The sequence below is a fragment of the Strigops habroptila genome, chromosome 8 (assembly GCF_004027225.2).
Source record: "Strigops habroptila isolate Jane chromosome 8, bStrHab1.2.pri, whole genome shotgun sequence".
Lineage (NCBI taxonomy): Eukaryota > Metazoa > Chordata > Aves > Psittaciformes > Psittacidae > Strigops > Strigops habroptila.
Window position 1 is genome coordinate 49915344 of NC_044284.2, and position 21676 is coordinate 49937019.

The window sequence follows — 21676 nt, forward strand, 5'->3', positions numbered from 1 at the left end:
AGGTTTTTTAGTGACATTTTATGACATTTTCACCCTACAAAGCATGCAAAGGCTTTAGTGTTATTACTGACTAGGTTTTAAAGGTATCTGCAGGCTGTATTTCATTAGTAAAACAACGTTAATTTACTACAGAAATCATTATAAAGAGCGAGAAGTATTCATCATACTTTATAAGGTAGTGTGATTTTCATGTGACAATTTATTCATGCGTAGCTGGAAAATGCAAATAATCTACTAAATTGGGCAGTGGTACCACTATGTCTTATGTGCTGGAAATAGTGTATGCATAAATAAGAACTCAGAAAAATTACTAAGATGTATTGATATACTTTATTGCCATAAATGCTAGTAAAATTTGAATTGCTATTTAAATCTTAGTTCCAAAATAAACTACACAACGATAGGCCACTATAAAAAGAGACAGCTCTGTGCAGAATTAGAGCTTCAGAGATTATTTTTATCCCACTATTTTACGAGTGTAATGAGACAAATTATTCTCTGAGGATAAATTGATTAAACAACATTAATTTCTCAAAATAAAATGAGCATCTAAAACACATGAGGGGTTATCTGCCACAGGTTACATTTCATATATTATTTTACAATACTACTCTTCCACAGTACATTTTCTTTCACCATTTAAGAAGGAATTCTTAACTTCCATTGATTTTTATAAGCAGCAGCACGTTGGTTACTGACATTAGTGTACATAATCATTTCCTCAAAATTTGACATTTGAGTTTTACATAAAACAATTTGAAACCGACTGGGAACTCTTGACATTTCATTTTTCCTTTTCATCTAAAATAAGTTTAAAGAATAAATGATATGGCCCACAATACTTTAACTCTTCATTACCAAGAGTACATTAGTTAAAGTAACCCTGTGTGCAAGACAGAGTGTGCTCAACTGCAACAGAAGATTGTGGGCTCAGACTTGCAACTATTAAATACAGAGAAATGCTATCTACCTTGCGCTCTCTGTCCTAAAATTACACTCTTTTCTCAAAATAAAACATTCTCAAGGTCCCAACTGAACAATGGGATGTATAAAATTTAACTACCTCCTTACAAAGTTTCTTTAATTTTATTTACAAGTTTTACTAAAATTCAAATTTTCTTGCAAAATTATCTCTACTTCTCATAACTTGAGAATAGCCTAAATTTTCATATCCATTTCTATGTATAGAAATTGATAGTGATCACACCTGTTTGAATACACATATAGATTTCATTCCACACTGATGATGAGGCACTAGTACAATTAAGAGAAATTTTGACACCTTTGAACTTCTTAAATACACTAAAATTTATGACCTACATACCACCATGTTTCACTTCATAAAAAGGAATATCTGTATTACATGAAAACTTGTCCTTAAATCAGAGTTACAAGAGCAAAATATTCATAACAGCCTTTACAAAATTGGAGATTATCCCCATTGAAAGACCACTGAATAGTATTTCTAAGACTTCATGCAGTATTTCATAACTAGAAAAAAACATTCACTTATTGTAACATGTGCAAAAGACTGATGTAGACTTCAGGATCCTTCCTAAATAACAAAGAGAATGAGGACCTGTTCTCTCAATGATACTCCAGAGTGTCATGGTTTTAGATTAAAAAAATCATTGACATGGAACATGTAAAATTATTGGCATAATCTTTATTTCAAAGAGATCTCTGCAAGATGGTGAAAGACATTTTCTGCAGAAGAAAAGTAACTAAGTAGTGATTGAGAAAAATCTTCGTAATACCTATTATTTCATATGTTTGTGCAAATAAAAAAATACTAAAAAGCTATGACACCTTCCCAGGTCAGGCCCCACATTCTATTTCAATTTCATTTTCAATAATCAGAGATTTACTAGTAATGTATTATCAGTTAAAATAAATGTTCATGTACAAAATAATTGGAAATCCTAACATCTCAGATTAGTTTAATGCATTTTTCAGGGTTTAGGCATGTGTTTTCATCCAAACTGAGGTTGGTTGTGACATCTTCCAGGTCTGAACACCTTCCAGGTCTCTCCTATGTTGCCACGTTGAAAAAAAAAAACCAAACAACCCAGACCGGAGGGGAACTCCATAGGATCTAAGCAAATAATTTAGCATATGCAAGATCAATTAAGCACTTAGTCATACGCTATAGTCTTCAGTGCCAGATCACAGATATTATTCAAATACATGAATAGAAACCAAATTTAACATTTGTTTCTTCCTATGCAGTTCCTATTGCAATAATATGGCATCTGAATAAAGCAGCAGCTTCCTGGTTTAAGCATTTCTACTGTATTTCCTCATCTCAGCAATACCCAGACTGCACATTATTACGACTCAAATGAAAGCAAGTCTTTTTCATTCAAAGATCTTAGTTCTCATGTTTCAGAGGAATATTTTTCTCCCGAACTCATGTTCTTCAAAAACAGGGTAGCTTCTTCCCAGCTTTGACTACAGAACAGACTATATTCAGGCCAAACCATTGCTCCACAGCTCTTTGTGCACATAAATAGATATGGACAACAGAAGACCAGGGGACTGCAGCATGTAGCTAGGTAGTTTTTCAACAAGGTGAGGCCCTTAGTGACATGGCTGAGTGACATGGCAGTCCTAGGGTAACGCTTGGACTTGTTGATCTTAAAGGTCTTTTCCAACCTAGATGATTCTCTAAGTTTATAAACCTTTCTAAAGAAGAGATAAAATAATCCAAATTCTTTGTTGTGTATGTGTAACACTTCAGAATATTGCTATCAAAGTGTATGTACAATAAAAAATACCTAATTTTCATAAAATGTCTGTATAAATATACCTTCTTGACGCACTCCTCACAGTGATTTGTACATGTAAATTGTTTGCTTTAAACGTGCAGTTGCCAGAACTTTGGGGTTATCTTCATATTTCTATTAGAAACCTTCTTTAGCAAAAGGAAGTCTCAGATAAGAACACTTATACAGAGCACCCTGGATTCATATCAATAAAAGTATTAAAATTCTGATGCACATATTTGACAATAATTTTGTACTTTCAAATAGGGACTAATAAACTGCACAGTTCTCATTCCAGTCGTCCTTGCTTAGCATCACCTATTGCTCCCCATACATCAAAGACAAACTCATCTGGAAATGCAAAGTCTCCAAGAGTTTCATCCAATGCCACTGCAAATTCATCTGGGTTTTTCTTGTCTCTTCCAGCTTCCACCATTGTTGCAGCTAAAAAGCAGCAAAACAATGTAATTATTATGCAAGTGACAGCTAACATCTATTGCCACAATAGTTTTTGAATATCTATTTTCAAAAACAAGTAGAGATCAGCTTAAGGAGATGTAAAGCTTACATACTGGATTTAGGATTCAATAGGAATTATGTACTAAAATCCCCCCACAGTAGCAACATTCTAATCTGATAAACAGGAGAGCCTCCTTGGAGTGCTCCTTATACATTCTTCTGTTTGTTTCGCAGGTTTAACTTTTAATTCAACAGACCTTCATTTTAATCTTATTCAATTATATTCTGTATTCACTGCTGAAGACACAGGAAGCATGGGTCTAAAAATCAGGTTAAGCACAACCCTTCTGCAACAACCAGACCCAGTCATCGTTAACTTCAGTGAGTTTGATATGAGCTTGCTGATCTAAATCAGAAGATCAAAAGGCAAATCTGAATGTCTTTCTCCTCTAAACAATGAAGAAAACACCTCAGAAAGTCAGAGTTTAAAGTAGCCAAGTTTTTCACAGACAGCCAAAGGGGATAGGGTTTGAACAAGGAAAACGACATAAACCCTACGTAATAGATACATGCTCCAAGCTAGTATGGGTTTGCTAGCAGCAACCCGTGTTTTATGAGTTTAAAGGTTTAAATGTTGAGCATGACCTGCCTTTAGAAAGAAGTAATGATAAATGGGCTTAGAGACACTTGAATACCCTATTTTAGGAAACAAGAATTAAAATACTAGGCTCAACTAATTTGCTGCCTCAAAATATACAGAAAATCAAAATCTGGTTTGTTAGGTATCGGGCACAGTATGTTTGCAACTACCTGAATGAAGTCATGCCCTCAAGAAACTACCATATGACCTCAGATTTGCTGAATTTTTCAGCTTTATGATATTTAATTTTAATTAACTTTAGCTTATTTTTTTAAGCCAAAATACACCTCCAGGCAGTAAAGAGACTGAGGCATTTATTCTGAGCCACATTATTCTCCTGCTTGGATCTACATTTTTTTCCCCATACCATGCAAACTAAAGATAAACTAATTTCAGTGCGTAAGTTTGCTTCAATTATTATTACCTTCAGCTCTGAAAAAACCAAATCTTTAATTTGCTTTTCCCAGCACCCTCAAGGCTGGGAAAATTTGTGCTTATGCCACTAAGTGAAAAAGATCAAAGTTATTCCTGGAAGTCTCATACAGGTGGTTCAAATTGTGCAAAAGCAAGGGAAAGACCTTGCTGCTGTGCACAATAAACCAGAGCCACCAAAGACCAGGAACATCTCAGTACCCAGGAAAGTTAAAGTAGAGAGGTCTGATATAACAGAAGTAGACTTCTGTGATATCCTGATTCTCGTGATATACAAGTGGTATCTTGTAAACCCATGCTGCCCAGCATTTGCTCAAGTATCAGAATTTAACAAGTTTTAGACTTGGAAATAGCCACACTGAGGTTCCTGTTAGGATTCAGTCTTTAGCTGCTGTGCTCATCCCTCACCTTTAGCCACTGCACAGTTTCTCAGATTCTAGGACAAATTACAGCTCTATCCCAAACAACACTGGATGCTGGCAACCCAGGGATGTTAGAGCAAATCTCCTGCACCTCCCCGAAGGATGAAAAGTGACAGCACAGAGAGTTACTCCTGGTTAAGCTAGGCCAGCAGAAATACTGGCAGCAGGCTATCAGGGTTTGAGGGATGCAGAGGACTCTGTAAAACAGACTTAGCACAAACAGCACTGCTGAATGCAGTTTATTTTCTGAGCTGTATCTCTGCTCCACAGACTCTGCCTATATTCACAAGAAATAACGGTATTGTACAACAGATGAAACCCTCGAAGTCTGCTCCATTTTGTGATTACTTTACACACCTGCCTTAAACTGCAATATATCCTTCATCTTTTGTTATATATCAAGTAACCACCACTTTGTTTATGAGCATATCAAATTCAAGTGTCACACTGAAGGATTTTATAGCTTCTAGCCTTTCCTCAGAGGGATATCTGAGTGGAAAACGTATTACAGTGCCTGAAAAAGGGAACGAAGTTTTGAAGCCACAGAGACCATCCTTAATGGGACAGTCTGCCGTCTACTGCATGCACTGCATTGTATTAACATGGTAAAATCCCTCTCATAAAAAGGAAAAGAAACTTCCCCTGCTCTCAAGTTTCATTAAACCTATTTAATATTATTTTGTTAACCTGAAACTCAGCTCAAGTTTATTGACAGTTATGGACTTCTGGCAAATAGTGTTTGCTGTTACGCAAACTTCTAACAAGCTATGAGCAAACTTGAACCATATTCCACACTGTAGACATCAGCAACTGTAATTCTGAAGAAAGCTGATGTTTTGGTCCAAACTACTTTCAGACATGAGGCGTCAAACAGAACTGCAGTGTGCCAAACTACACAAAACACTCCAAGGAAAATTTACGTAAATCTTGACACACAAACTGCTGTGATCGAGACAGCTCAAGTGTAACCTAGCTTCGGGGCACCCCAAGTGGTGCTCAAGGACTCTCAAGACCTGTTTGCCTGCCAGAAGAAACCCTATCCCTATTGCATTGATTCTTTCTGTGTCCCCTGTTAAGTTCCTGGAACACTGACTTAGAGGAGTCTGGATGGGAAACAGGCATTAATGGGACTCTTGTTCCTGACAAGCAGAAGACAGATATCTGTCCTATCAATGCCACCTTGTATCCTTTGGCACCGTAGCATAAGAAGATATTTAGACAGGAGCAACTCTGGAGGTAATGAGGTGAAGGGTGTAATTTAAACTTCCCAAATTTCTGGATATGAACTAGGATATGAAGTTACTCTAGATAGACACAGAAAGGGTTGGAGGGGAGAAGAGCTGTGCAAGGTGACACAAGAGCAAACAGGTCTAGATACAGTGAGCAAACAGGTCTAGATACAGTTACTCAAGATATTAAAAAAGAACGTTGCCATCAACAGAGTGAGTTGCCATCAACAGACAAGAGTTCTAGCAGATGGAGTGGGTGCAAGGAATTTAGCCAGTTCTAAGATAAATTGATTAAGATACATGGAAGAGCCATATGACACAGAGAGCAGTGACAAGACAACACAAGATTATATTACGGTCCAACTGCCCTAGCTGAAACCTCAGAATTACAGAGTAATAAATTCTGTCATTAACAGAAAATGTTACTTCAAACACAACTTTCTTTAAAGACCGAGCTTCCCAAATTATGAAATAGAACCTTGTAGATAGGTCAGTAGAGATTTACCACACTTGAAAGCAAAATCCACTAAACTTAAGATAATCAAGACAACTTTCAACCCAGTTAAGTAGGAGTCAGAATGGCATTGCCACAGGCTTCAAATAAAAGTCTTTTCATCTGGAGACATTCAAGGCCAGGCTGGATGTGGTCTGGGCAACCTGATCTAGTTGAAGATGTCCCTGCTCATTGCAGGGGGGTTAGACTAGATGACCTTTGAAGGTCCCTTCCAACCCAAACTATTCTATAATTCTGTGTTTTGAACAACTGTAATCAGCACTACCAGGGTACATTTAATGTACTGTATTTATTAAAGCACATTCCCATTCCCAGATTTACCTGACCAAAAGTGCTTCCGTGAAAGGATTGCAGAATCGTTGTGCTGGGCTGCACGTTTTCCACAGCGTGGTGCTGACCTCTAGTGCCAGCAGAGCTCTATTACCGTACTGAAAAGCCAATGCAAGACGCAAGCCATCCTTCCTGATTTTCACGCACACAAGTTGTCCCACCAATGTATACGAATGTGCAAACTGAACCCTGCTTCACTGGTTTCATATATACAGAAACACTAAAGCTGGCCAATCTTCTCCATCACCCAGTGTACATATTCTTATTTCACCAGGCAGTAAACAGAGATACGGGCTGGCATCCCCTGGGAGCCACAGCTGTGCAGAACATGCATGTTTACACAATGACATTTGCAATGCGTAATTCCCAAGGCAAATCAAAACCACTCACTGCCAAGGCATTTAGCACTTGCCAACTTGAGGAAAACTTTACTGGTTCTCAGAGGGTGACAGCTCCGTGCCAAACTGCCTCCACTCCCCTCCCTTTACCCCACTGCTTCTTGTAACAGCTGCACAATAAGTGATTACAGGAACTTTTTTCCAATAGAATATTTTTCCACACTCCAGATAGCCCCAATTGTTTTCAGATTTTTTTTTTTTTTTTAATATCACTTCAGGCAATGCTAATACCTGAGAAATTTTTACATAAAATGTAAAAAGTTCAGCAAACTTAAAAGTGATGAGAGGAATTAGAAGTCTTCTCAACTTTAAGTGTGAAGCTCAATATCAGGCTTCCCAGAATATGAACAAAGTACTGTATGGGCTTTTTAAAGATAGTCACTTTAACCTCCAAGATCTTTCAAAAAATCCTGATTTTCACTTCTGATGGGCACATGTAGCACAAACCATGAAAGCTACAATCTGCCTATCACTGTTATTATCTGCCTTACATAGTGGTTTTGCTACCTGTATCCTACCTTGTCGTTTCTAAAGAAACTTTTTCAGAAGCCTTAACAGAAACTTCAGTATTTATTTAGATGTAATGCTATCAGAAGCTTTGCCTTCATTAAAAGGTAACAAGCATTATTATTATTCTGGCCTAAAAGAGCTAAAATTCACATTCAGCTTCCTTACAACATGACAGAAAATGAAGCATGTCCTTGCAGTTTCCAGTGCGTGACATTACTTGGGTTTATTTTCATGTTGAACATTGTCAGATCTGGCATTCAAGGAACCATCAGAAATATCCTTTCTTTTTTCCTTTTTAGTAAGTATTAATTCTTCTTGAAGTGGAGAAGTTTTCTTGTTTAACCAGACTTGCTACCTTTTTCTTTTTCACAAAACTCACGTTATTCTCTCAGAGTAAATGAACAGTTATAAACAAAATACCCTAGAGTGTATACAATAAAATCCTTTGAGAAAGGAAGTCTGCTCACAGAAAACAGAAGGGCAGAAAACAACAGATTCAGGGACAGTATCACTTTAGTCAAAGCATTTCAAGACAAAATCATCTATCCAATATTAATGGGTTTGGATTCATCAACCAAAAGAAGCAGCTTGGGTGACAAAAAGTTTAAACCTGTTAGGACATTTTGACTAGACGGTAAGTATGAAAAATAAAGAGTAGAAAAGTAGATTTGAAATTCTTTTAAACAGAGATGGAGAATATGCCAGACATTTAATGTCTGGCAATATTATAGGAAACAAACAAAAAAAAAAAAAAAAAGGAAATAACATCCAAAAGCATAAAAATAGAACAAAATATGAGTGGATGAAGAGCTAGCTAGTTGGACAGGAAGCCCTTTTCGCCTTCATTTTTCCATCGGCAGCATTCTGGGGTTGGATGCTGTAAATCCAGGCTTCCTCCCACCCAGAATCTTTGGGATCAAATACAGTCCATAACAATTCAAGCCTCACCAATTTAAAAAAAGAAATGCCACCAGTATTTTTCACTAGCAGTGCTTCCTGAGTCCCTTCTATTAATCAACTGTTCATGTTCCTTTACCAGAAAGCACTGGCAGGATTTAAAATAACCTGAATTGTCTCTCCATGGCACATTTGTTTTAAAGAAGACTGAAGTCAAGCCTTGGCCCAATTTCTAATGTGTCCATAAATGGCTGAGTAATAAACTTCCAGAGCCAAGTCTCCCTTCTGCAGATTAAGTCCAGTTTTCAGTAGACTAAAGAGGTAAAGAGGTAAAAGTGCATTCAAAAGGCAGATACGTAAATCTAAACAGCATTTAGATCTCTGAAGATACAAAACCATGCCAAAAAAAAAAGTGCATGAATTTCCATTAAATGATTTCCAAGCATTTTGCTCCAATTTAGGAATTTGTGTGTAGATTTAGTCAGCCATTCTTGAAACTGTCAAGACACTTAACTATGCAAAAATTAAGGGCTTCATCTCATCTTTAATTCTGTCTGTAATTTTACATTATTTTTCTTTCCCTTCTTTTGAACTTCTGGCTTAAACTGGGGCACTGTTTTATAATTCAATCACACCATGGAAGTGTCATTTTAATGGAGATGAAAGAGCAATATTAACTGACATCCAAAGCTTGTGACAAACAGAACTGCATGGGAGTGAGCAGTGATTGAGATCTTAATCACTTGTCAGCTGTGCATTGTGATGACTTGCATTTTCAACTTATCTGGCTTGAGTAATGAGTGAAATTTCTAGCTGAGTGGTGATTGGCATTCTCTGAATGAATCCTTTCCTCATATTTCATTTTCATGGGTGACTGATCATATCCAGTACATGAAAAACTGACGTGTTAATTGCACAGATTTGTGACAGGTGATTAGCTCTGCTTTCCTAAAGAGTCCTAGGGCTGTTTAATTATTTAAAAATGATAAAACTTTTTTTTGTTGATATCACAGTTGGCCCTCAACTCTACCATTTGATTTTTTGGAAATGGCTTCAAAGGTGCAACCTAAAGCTATATGAACCCTGTAGTCTGTGATTCCTGACAGTTTCTGTTTCACTCCCTTTTTAGAAGGAAGAGAAGGAAGAGGTAAAGGACAAAACAACAACCCAGTTGGGAAGAAAAGAGTATCTCAGAGGACAGAGGCCTCTTCCTTCTCTGAGTATTCTTTTAAGGCATTCTTTGAAACTTTCCAAACTACATACTGAAAGATGAATGGTGTTAAATCTTTTTTTTTTTTTGGAGGGGTGGGGGGGAGAAATATCAAGGAGTTCAAGGGAAAGCTCTGCGAGGTGCTTGGCAATCATCACAACCATATGTGCGAAAGCTGAATGCCTCAGTCTACTGTGCAAGAGCCATCCTGTTACGGTACTGAGAGCCAAAACCACAGGGAACACCAGTTCCCACGGTAACTTGCTTCTCTGTCCCAGAGCAGAACACAGCACACATCAACATCCCAAGAAACCATGCTCTGGCCTGGGTATGGACACCAAAACCGGAACACCTATAGCTGCTTATTCCTATAGGGCCAGGAGCCTGGGGACGTTGGAGGTAACCTGCAAGGGCAGGAGTCTCCAGAAGCCTGGCTTGAGCTGGGACTGCAACAGCTGCAGGACAAAAACAGCTCCCAAAGGGACGACAGGCATGCAACGTGGAGCTTTGAAGCCTGAGCCAAAGACAGACTGAGTGGAACAGGACATGGGATCCTCCCTAACCTAAACAGAGGGTCACCACCACAAAGAGCTCCCAGGAGCATATTACATGGCAGGGGCATCACGTATTAGAGTTGCTGGGAACAGAATTTTGGAGAATTTTCAGTTTTCTGGGAATTTTAAAGTTTATATAATACCTACAAAACAGAATTCAGAAGTTTTGGAGAGCTCCACTCTCTTCTACGCCAGGAAGCCCACCTCTACCTCAGGCTGGGGTGTAAATACTACTTTACCTACAGTTTTTCCTGTGAAAAAGCTAGTAGAAGCTGCCAATCAGACGCTTGCCAGTAGGAGCAGCCAACAAAAGGACTTTTGGCTAGTCACATAATCTCCTATTGTTCTCATTCCTCTGTGCTAACTGCTGCCTGTCCAACCCTCCTGCTTTGCCCTTAGCTTCATGTCAGACCCATTTAACCTTCTGTTTTGCCTCCTCCACTTCTTTCTCCTAAAAGCTCTCTTTTCAAGACCACTTTCCATTTAGCTTATCCTTTCTTAATTCTTGGCTGATTTTTTTTTAATATTACCATAACAATAAATATGTTCTTTGTCTCACTATTAGCAGTTCCAGAAGATTGTATGAGGACTACAGCAACCACAGATGGCTGCAGCAGCAATTTGTACTCAAGCAGACTTCAGCTTCTTTCCATACAAACAGAAGTTTCTATTTAGCTGTTGTTAGACTAAGAGAGAGAAGCAACAGCTGCAAGGACAAGTTTGGTGCAGTTTTAAGGACTTACAACACTGGGGTTGAATAGTTTCTTTCATTATGAATTGATGACTGTGATAGCTAGTAAATATTCTGGGAAATCTTCCATGTTCTTCAGAACACAGGCTTTAGAGAACTTGATAAATTTGTGCAATTACTTTGCCAGTTCCCTTGCTAAACAGTTGCCCTTTCACTGATGAAGATCTCAGATTCTTCAGTGATCAACTTTGATGTGTCTAAGCCAAGGGGCAAAGGAGCAAAAAAGCAAATAGACACGCTTATCCAACTTAACAATCCTTAAACATTTCACATGCAAGCTCCACTAGAAAATATATGCTAGAAAGAATACAGTGATGACAGTTAGTGGCAGAAAACTAAATAATTCATGCAAAAGTGTACAGATAATGTGCATGAATACTAGAGGATTTATCAGTTACATCATAAGGCCTGTAGTGAGAGATTCTTTCTTTTATCAGACACACATTTGCAGAAATATGGGCAAGCTTCTGAAACCACATGCTGGACAAATTTTGCTTCACTTTCATCCAGAGACTAAAGTACTCAATAAATTTTAGGCTACAGAAAATGAGAAATTAGTTAATCTTGTAGTAATATGCCTGTTAAAAACTCACCTAATTCAATATCTCTTATCCCCATATATGTTTCAAGAAGCTCATCCACTTTTTTAATTGCTTTTTCTTCAACTTCAGTTGGCTTTGTTGAAATAAAGGGAGAAAAAGAACAAAAGTATGATTATATACATGCAGATTTCAAACTAACTAGCAATTCACCACTGATTATCCTTAGTCCCATTCTAGTCACCTAGACTTACAAAACCTACGAGTAAAACATGTTATTACACTCTCTTTCCCTCTTATCACAAACCTGAGCCTTCCTCCTAATGTCATGCCACACAGCTCTCACATTCAAAGTAAACAGGAGGCTTACATCTCCTGGCAATACAGATTTACATCAAATCCTCATTAGTTTTAGAGGAACCCAGAAACAATAATATTTCTTCTTCCAAACCTTAATCCTGGTTTTCCACACATTCATGTCTACATAGGTTATTAGCCTCTCCTAACAAAAACCTTTACACCAGCGCAGCACACTTTGCAGTGTCAGAAACTAAACCAACTCTTCAACAGCCCCCTCTCCCTTTCCCCCTCTTCCCTCTTTTCAACACTCCTTGGTCTCATCTATCTTAAATTCATCCATGTAAAGCATGACATTTAAATATAGGCTCTCTGTTCAGATTCCTCAGCCTCACCTTATCCCTGCTAGTCTTAACTTTATATAAGCATTTCTCTCTGCAGAAGGCAGTTGTCTTGAGTCTTGCAAGCTTTGTAACATCCAGATTTTTCCTTCCTACTTTATCTGCCTCAGGTAAAACTAAATCAGGTGCTAGATGATTAAACTATTGAAGGATCCCAAGATAACCATACCATTTCCTCCACAGTAGCAGGGCCTTTGCTTCTCAGCCGAAGTGTTTCTCTCCCTCTGGAGATTTTACCTGCTGGCAGAGTTCCCCCCTTGGACCTCGGTTCCAGCTTTTCTAAAGACAAAACAAGTAACAACAAAAAGAAAAGGATACGAAACAAAACTAAGTACATAGTATATCAGAATACAATGTATCTGCTTTGGCAATTATATTATCTTCACTTTTTATTCTAATCAAGATCTAGATGTATATAACAATTTAATTATAAATTAACTGTGTTCCAAGTATAGCTTCATTGACAATTTCTTGTCTTCAGACTTTCATACCCTCTTGACTGATGCTAAGACTTCCACTGACCAATGCATCTATGCAGGCCTATTGCACTCAACTTCGTATATGTACTTTGTGTAATTTTATTTCTGTATTCTCCGGAAAAGTAGAAGTATTTATTACTTTATATTAGATAATGGCTGAAGCCATCAGCCAAATGCTGATTTATCCTGGTCTTCACAGGCAGACTGTAGCAGGTTTAGCACTGCAACATTTCCATTTTTCACTGATGCAATGGTGCAAACACTACTGCTAAACAAGTCATGGTGAGCCATACTGCAGTGAGCTAACAATTCGATTTATTTCAAATGTGTGAAATGTCCATATGCAGATCTGCAGGATTTTTTCCACCGGTTTCACAGAGGTCCTGCTTGCACACCTGATAAAACTCTACCAAGAATATCTGGCTTCACCCAAAGTTTTCTTTACCTGAATTCAGCTTTCCTTGTTTAATCTTGGGTAAGGGCACCCTAGTTAGTAAATGGAGTACGGAATCATTTAATATTTGGCTTTCTTGTTCTAGGACATAGTTTTTCATTCAAGAGTGGCAAGGCTTTAATCTACTTACTGACATAGGAGTTACACAGTTAATCTGGAGATAAATTTTTCATAACTGTTTTTAATTATGCTGTTTCCTCTCCAAGATTATTCCTCCACTTAACAGCTAGCCTTTCCAAAAAGCTCTCCTTGAAGGCAAGACTTTAACATGCTATCTTAATTTTGCTCAGGTAGTTTCCAACTCCCTATTCTCGCGTAAGTAGTCAAAAATCCAGATTATTCCACTGAACAAGTCTTGAAAAGTAATTTTTAATTGCTTTTATTTTAACAAATACATATGGCACAGCCTCTTAACATATTTACTTAGGATAACTTTTCCTTAATCCTTTTATTGTTTCAAGGATGGTCTAAAACATCCTTAAATTGTCATAATTTCTGCTAGACTTGTTTCAAAAAGTCATTCTTGATATAACATACATCTTTTTCTAGTTCAGTAACCATTAGTACATTAAAACCCATGATTCGACATAATCTTTATTTGTGACACTTCAGACCAAAGCTCTCTGGCCGTCACAGAAACTATTCATGTAACTAAAATTTTGAGTTTGTGTTATGCTGCCTTTACTTTGTTTCTATTAATTTTTCACCAATTTGCAGAGGGCCAGCTTGTGACTGGTAAGGACCAGTCTTATTCAGACAAGTCTTTAATTCTATGCCACAAGCCTTGCCTAGAGCAGCTAAGGTAGCCTGTGTGCATGTGGTAGAAAGACATCTAACCAGTAAATTATACTCATTTCACATTCTGATGAAAGGAAGAAAAATAAAGTTGGTAATTTCACATGGAGGCTTGTCTCTTATTTCTATACCTTTACAAACTTGTGTTGAAACGAACAGGAATTCAGCACCTACTTGTCCAGCAGGATCTAGATCTTGCTTGTCATCTCCTCTGGAGCTATTCTCAGCATGCTGCAGCTTGAACACTATCTTGAATAAATTTGTACCTAAAGGCTAACTGCACCTAAGGCTAGAGGAGGGATATTCTAACCTACTGGACACTGCAACTTGTAGGGTAAAAATCATCCCAAAAAGCTCTGATTGCCTCTTAATCCAATGTCAGATAAAATGTATTGCCAGGGAATTAGCAGGTCTCTTTCTCTACATCACAAGCAGACTAAAAGGTATGTTAATCACTTGACTAAAGTAATTACTATGAAACAATGTCCGAAGTCATCAATCAAAAGCTGATTTACCCTGGTCTTTACAAACAGACTACGTAACACATTTAGCATTGAATACAAATTATAGACCCATATTAAAAAGGTATTCCTATATTACTAATTGCAATACTATACATATGTAATACTGCTTTAGTGTAATGTATTACATACACATTTACTTGACAAGAATATCAACATATATCCAAACACATTAGAGATTAACTCATTACCTTCGTTCTTCATAGAAGCACCAAAAGCAAAAAGAAATCTTCACATTTCTTTCATTTTCAATTTCTGCTGCTATTCTGACACCAAGTGTCAAGACTGGTGTATGACAGCAGTTGTAAACTACTCGTAGGTAAAAAAAAAGATTTGAAAACCAAACATTTCAAACTTTTGTTGCTGTGATAAGGAGGGTGATTTTGAACACACTGTTAGTGCAGGTGTGCACAAGGACTCACACACACTTATAGTTTAGCAGTATTTTGAAGTTTTTATTACAAAAAAATGCTACATAGTTGTGGGGGTATAAAAATTTCAGAAAATAAAAATTAAAACTCAGTCTCTATTTTGACTACCTACCAAGATAAACCTACTTCTTTTGGTTTGTTTTACCACACTGATAAAATTAATATACTTAAGGATTAGCAGTAGGTATGCATTCCTCCTATACAGGTATCACTTTCTCATAGCATGCAGGTGGTAGGTAGAGACAGAGCTTTGCCATACTACTTTCTTCCAATTCTGAATATACCTGCTGTATGATTGACTAGAGATCCACAGAAAAGTTGGGGGGAGAGAGAGCAGGAAGATATGCAGCAAAGGAGGTGCTTTAGGGAATCCCAAACAGTGTTTTCTTCAGCATCCTTCTGCATTAGAGAATGCAGTCCCCAGTAAAGAGTACAGAAATAGACAAACCTGACACACAGATGAACAAGGACTATCTATCAATACAGGAAAAGAGGAGGGTCAAGGATCAGCACATTAGTGAAGTGATCCATGCTTTAAAACTGTATCTACGAAACAAAGGCTGTGCTTATTTTCCATCACTATGTAGCAGCAAAGGAATTGAGCAACTGAGACTGAGGCAGCCCACACCAGGATAACTGCCAGAGAAAACAAGATGGAAGAAAATCCACACCTAAATTTCCCCCTTCAAAGAAAACAACAAATGTACTTCCTTGTAGCAGTTATGTTACCTTGGGCGGACACCTGGCTGTTATCTGAAAACAAACTTACAATGCAATGCAATGCTGGGATTTCAATATTCAGAGAACAAGGTGGAGAGTCAGGTCACTCACCAAATGCTTTCATAGGCTCTATCAACTCCAGCTTAAACATCCGACCTTTCTCCAGATCTTTTAGCATTTTGGCAACTTCGTAATGCCGACAATGAGACACATTTTTTCCATTTATAGTCTCTATGTGATCACCCACACAGATAATTTTGGTTTGGTCCATAAGGCTATCTTCTTTGATTCGCTATTGGTAAAAAAAAATATATATATAATCATATATATATAAAATATATATATATATGAAAGAAACATTTCTTTAAAAGCTAAAGAGGTGACAACACAGTTTCAAGAATGTCAGTTAACAATATCAATACCGTTGAGCTTATTGTACCAGCAGTTCATTTTGTCTCTAAGGTTTTCATTAAACATATTTTTGAAAGCATTATTTTTCAAGAAAAGTATTTTAAGAAGCATCAAATATAAAATCACAGGAAAAAAAAATACAACCATATTTCATACTTTCCAAGTTAAGGCTTCTGAATAAGCTGATATTTTTGTGCTCTAAAACTCAATTCAAACATATCAGTAATGTGAATGTTTTAATTAAGTTTTGGGGTTTTATTTTGATTTCAAAATCATAAACCATAGAATCATAGAATGGTTTGGGTTGGAAATGACCTTAAGATCATCTAGTTCCAAACCCCCTGCCATGGGCACGGACGCCTCACCCTAGACCATGTCACCCAAGGCTCTCTCCAACCTGGCCTGGAACACTGCCAGGGATGGAGCATTTACCACTTCTTTGGGCAACCCGTTCCAGTGCCTCACCACCCTCACAGTAAAGAATTTCTTCCTTATATCTAACCTGAACTTCCTCTGTTCAAGTTTAAACCCATTCCCCCTTGTCCTATTGCTACAGTCCCTAATGAAGAGTCCCTCTCCGGCATCCTTGTAGGCCCCCTTCAGATACTGGAAGGCTGCTATGAGGTCTCCATGCTGGCACAGGAATGTAATTTTTCTTAAGTATGGTCCACAGACATAAAAAACCATGCGTGTGATATATTAAAAAATGACATACTATAAAGAGCTAGTCTCAATAAGACCCATCTATAGTGGTATGACAGCTACATATTAAAGTATTTCCTCTGAAAGATCAATAAAGATTAAGAAATTCTTCTAAACGCTATCTCACGGAATACAAATACTAATGGTCTAAAGGTCATAAAATGTAACAAATTAATATTTATAGTTTCTGTGGAGTTTAAAAAGTGAGGAAAAAAAGGCCAGGTTGGACAGAGCCTTGGGTGACATGGTCTAGGGTGAGGCATCCCTGCCCATGGCAAGGGGGTTGGAACTAGATAATTTTAAGGTCCTTTCCAACCTAAACCATTCTACCATTCTGTGATTTACCAAGTCATTTAAAGGACATTTAAAATTTCAGTGATTCTGTTTACTGTTGTTACACGCCGTCAAGTTTATCATATGCCTAAGTCATGTCAGCCGTTATCCTATGGCTATTTAATAGAAAAGCTATGACACAGTACAATACTGTTATATTTTTTAGAGATAAGAATTTCATTCTAATATCTTCATGAATAACATACCTTTTAATAAAGACTGATGTCATTCAGGCTTATTTTGAGTGAAGTAACAGTGAGACAAGAGAGATAAACATATTACCACCCACTACTATAACACCTAGCCTAGCTGCGTAACTATCTCAGAAACCTGCCTCTAGTTTCTGTGCACACGTCTAAGCCCACATATGTGCCTCCATCTGAGAGAGTCAGTGGGAAGTGTGATACTGCTCAGTGTCCTATAATATACTGCAACAATTTTTAGCTTCAGGCTGAGTTTAACTCTTTGTAACCTAGATTAAAACTACAAAGAAGCCTCATGGTGAATGAAGAGGGAGAGTATCGTACAGAGACCTTAAACCAGGTCCCAAAAGCATCTCTGTTACCAGGGGCCAAGATTCAAAAGCATGCCCACCACACTTCAAGTAATGTTTAGTCTACACATTGAATTAATTTTCATTTAGCTTTTTTCTTCACTTGGATCCTAACACTGAAACTGTTTAAGTAATATTCACTGGCTATGTTTTCATGTCATATCAAACGTTTTTTCTCATCTGACTTCATTTTTTTATTGTTACTCCAAGTTAACTGATCAGAGGCAGTCAAGCTACATTGTCACAGTAATTAAGATACAATTGATATGCCTGTATTTCAAGTGCTCTATGGTCCATTTAAAAGCTAGGATCTATATCTCCTATGCAATACCTAAAATTAGTTGCACCACCCCACTTTGTAGTCTCCTTATACACCAGTCAGTCATGCTTCAAGTTCTACTGTTATTCTTTGAATGGCTAACTTGATCCCATAATACATCTTTCCCATCTGACCATGTACCCAGAAAACAAATTTGTGAAATGATACCAAGTTTTGTTCTTAGTAAAGCAAAACATTAGATTTCATAGAAAAACAACCTGCAGTTCATAGTGTCAGGTTTAAAAACCTAGAAACTGCCCTGTTACTGAAAATACAATAAAATTACTACAGCCTATAACATCTTTCAACAACCCACAGGTAGCTAAATTTAATATTAACTGTTAATTAATAATGGAACATAGTAACAACTTTTCAAGGAAAGTAAACATAAACAAGGAGAATTCTATTGAACTTTAGAGACCGTCTCTGCTTATTTGTTTACCTAGACAACCAAGTATAAAAAAGATGCAGCTTTTACTTTTGCATATGTATTTTCTATGCTGTTTTTAAAAATCCATTAGCTAAACATGCAACAGCAACAAAGTAAGCTCCTAGATACTCCTTTAAACTGATGCATTCCCACAAAGACTGCACCATTTTCATTATACTGCTTATTATTAGACTAGTACAAGGACAATGGTATCTTTGTTCAGACAAGTTTTATACAATTTACTAGAAGTTACAGCTTGTCTTGCTAATGCGGTGAGGATTTTCCAGCCTGCTTCAATTATGCAGGAGCCTGTGTGATGGCTATTCTCTCTCTACGTATTACCAACCAAGCACAGAGAAAGTAATGCTGTTGAGTGCTGCACACGTGAACTTTAATCACTGAAGCACTGCTTTCAATGCCTTCTTTTAAAATGCCACATAAGCAGCAGCGTGACTGAATGTTAGACGCTGTATGTGCGCTACCACTAGGAATACAGAGTTCTGTGTCTATAAACACAAAAACAAGGGTATGATTTTGCCAAAATGCTTACTGAAATCTCCATTTTTACTTTCTTAAGCGTGATTTCAACCACGTTTTTCCACAACAAAGACAAGGAAACCTATCCCTAAACCACGTCTTGTTTTATATCCATGGTAGCTAAGGAATGAATAGAGAATACTACCTCTCTGTACAAGAAGCTCTGTTTACAATAGCAATGAGAACAGTGATTGGGACAGCAATAATCAAAGATAATTGCCAATGCCTCACTAATAATGGATAATTGGGGTAGATTAGAGCAAAGCATCCAAAAAAGGCAGAAAATGAGATTAAGGTTCCTAATACCTACTCTAGCAAGAAGAGTAGTGTCATTTCCTCAACCTCTACTTGTCTCAAAACATACTGTCTAGAGGTCATACAGAAGATGAGGAGGAAAGCAATTACGATTAGCATATTTTACTGCCCATAGTTGCTACTCACATTAACTGTGGTAAGTTGTGCCAATTCATACCCTCAGCACCTTTTAATTCACCCTACCTATCTAAGGCAAAAGTATTGGAAAGCTGGAAAAAGCACTATACTTGCACCTATTCTTATAGAACACGAAGGCTTCTGCCCTGTGAACAGTCATAAAGACTGAAAGTACATGATCTCATTATCACGAGTAACACAAGTTCTATAAGCACCCAATAAATGACATCAGGAAATCACTTAAAAAAAGGAGGGGGCAGATGCAAGCAGTATTTAACACCTACCACCTCAGGGTAGATTGGAAAATACAATGGCCACATTGTAAAGCTGATACACGGTACAGAAGCAATGAACAAATGAACTGATTTTGAATGACCTGTAGTACAGAAATAGCTGAATTAATTTTGAATGATGTACCTAAAGAAAAGCCAACTTTATTTTTTACGTACCATGTATATGATGATAAAAGATTTTGTAGTTCTAAAGCATCATTAAACCAATAATTAACCTGCTAAAGTAACAGACGCTTCTATAGAACAAAATACTTCACTGGTAATTAAATTTACCTTTATAAATGCACAACCAGTTCCATTGTCTGTAATGGTAAGACCAAGCACATCATCAGTTTTAAGAACTTCCACTTCTTTTCGTTGTCCTTTTACGTGGGCAAATATGAAATCTTCAAGGCCAATTTGTGCACCTAAGAGCTTGTCCATATCAGCTTTATGAGTGTTCAAAGTGCAAAACATGATCTGTGCAGGAGGGAAGCAAAGACATTAAATTTAACAGTGTACCAGGCTTGGTGAGCTTGATGGGAAGATAAAAGGAGACCATAGGTCTGGCCTCTCTAACAGATCCGTAGCTGAAATGATGGCAACTATCCTCCTCCAGCTGCCCCAGAAGAGGTGATAGTCTCCATCCAAGCACATGAGAGAACACATCCATAGCTCAAACTCTGCAGGTAAGAACTGGCAGGGAGCAAAGTAAAGAGACGTGCCTGTGTAAGCAGCCTCTCACAGCTTGCCTCAGCACACCAACTCTGACAGGGGCAACTCAAGCTAGAGCAGAACAGCTTGTTCCAGAGGTTAGAGCAATCAAACCAAAGAGCCACCACCATCTTTTGCTTCCTTGTTCACCCACCTCAAATCCCAGACGATTCAAACATCGCTAGGGACTGCTTTACGACATATTTGCTTGAAAGCAGTTTCATGGGAAAAAAAGAGAGCTTATCAAAAAAAAAGGGTCATAACAGAGCATGAAATGTTTTATACTGCTCCATCTGAAAGGGGCCTACAAGGATGCTGGAGAGGGACTCTTCATTAGGGACTGTAGTGATAGGACAAGGGGTAACGGGTTCAAACAAAACCAGGGGAAGTTCAAGTTAGATATAAAGAAGTTCTTTACTGTGAGGGTGGTGAGGCACTGGAATGGGTTGCCCAAAGAAGTGGTAAATGCTCCATCCCTGGCAGTGTCCAAGGCCAGGTTGGACGGAGTCTTGGGTGACATGGTCTAGGGTGAGGGGGCACAGGGTTTGGAACTAGATGATCTTAAGGTCCTTTCCAACCCAAACCATTCTATGATTCTATGTGTTCCCCCCATTAACTCAGAACACACTGTTTCCAATGGGTTTGCTTAGTTCCCTATCCTTCCTTCAGCATGAGTGCAGCATCTCTGTTCCAGCTTAGTAAAAGCCAGTCTTAAGAAAAAGGGCAAATTGGTTCTTTGTAAACCAGCCTTTCTGAAGGATTTCCCTTCAGCACTGGGTGTTACACACTTTTTTCTCCCTGCATTTATGCAACTGGTTCTTTGGCAGGGAGGTTTACTGTCCTGGGTGTAGGCAGGGTGAGACTAACCCAGCTGTACTGCTCAGAAGCAGAGATGATGTTTTTGGCCACCATGGTGCTGCACAGAGGAATTTAGCCACTCTGGGCAGGCTTTGGGCCTTCTGCTCTGAGACAAGCTCTACTGAACAACCTAGTTCAGTAGAGTTCAAAAGAACAAACAAGCTCAAAGCTAGAGTAACTACACTTGCCCAACTCCTTTCCAGCTGTAGTGGGAGAGGAGTGAGGGCTGAGGAAGCCCCACACAGCCTCCTCCTGGGCAGCACTGGAAAGCACAGTGCAGCAGCCAAAATAGAGAAACTATGTTCTAAGAGAAATGGAGAATTCCTAAAATTTACTTCACTGAGGCAAAGAGCACCCCTAAAGACCA

The 21676-nt window shown here is 38.0% G+C and overlaps 1 protein-coding gene across 3 annotated transcripts in view; it reads right to left on the reverse strand.

Moving 5' to 3' along the window:
- Positions 1-307: 307 nt before the first annotated feature.
- Positions 308-21676, reverse strand: part of GIPC2 (GIPC PDZ domain containing family member 2) — a 33988-nt gene continuing 12619 nt past the window's right edge. The window contains exons 2-6 of one of the 3 annotated variants that reach the window (XM_030493958.1): positions 20032-20201; positions 15860-16040; positions 12518-12627; positions 11705-11786; positions 308-3209 (exon numbers count right to left, since the gene is read on the reverse strand). In XM_030493958.1, the coding sequence (XP_030349818.1) occupies positions 3055-3209; positions 11705-11786; positions 12518-12627; positions 15860-16040; positions 20032-20201 (698 nt within the window). In that variant the 3' untranslated portion in view covers positions 308-3054. Of the gene's footprint in view, positions 3210-11704; positions 11787-12517; positions 12628-15859; positions 16041-20031; positions 20227-21676 lie in introns of all 3 variants that reach the window. The other 2 variants (XM_030493956.1, XM_030493957.1) reach the window with 2 other exon arrangements.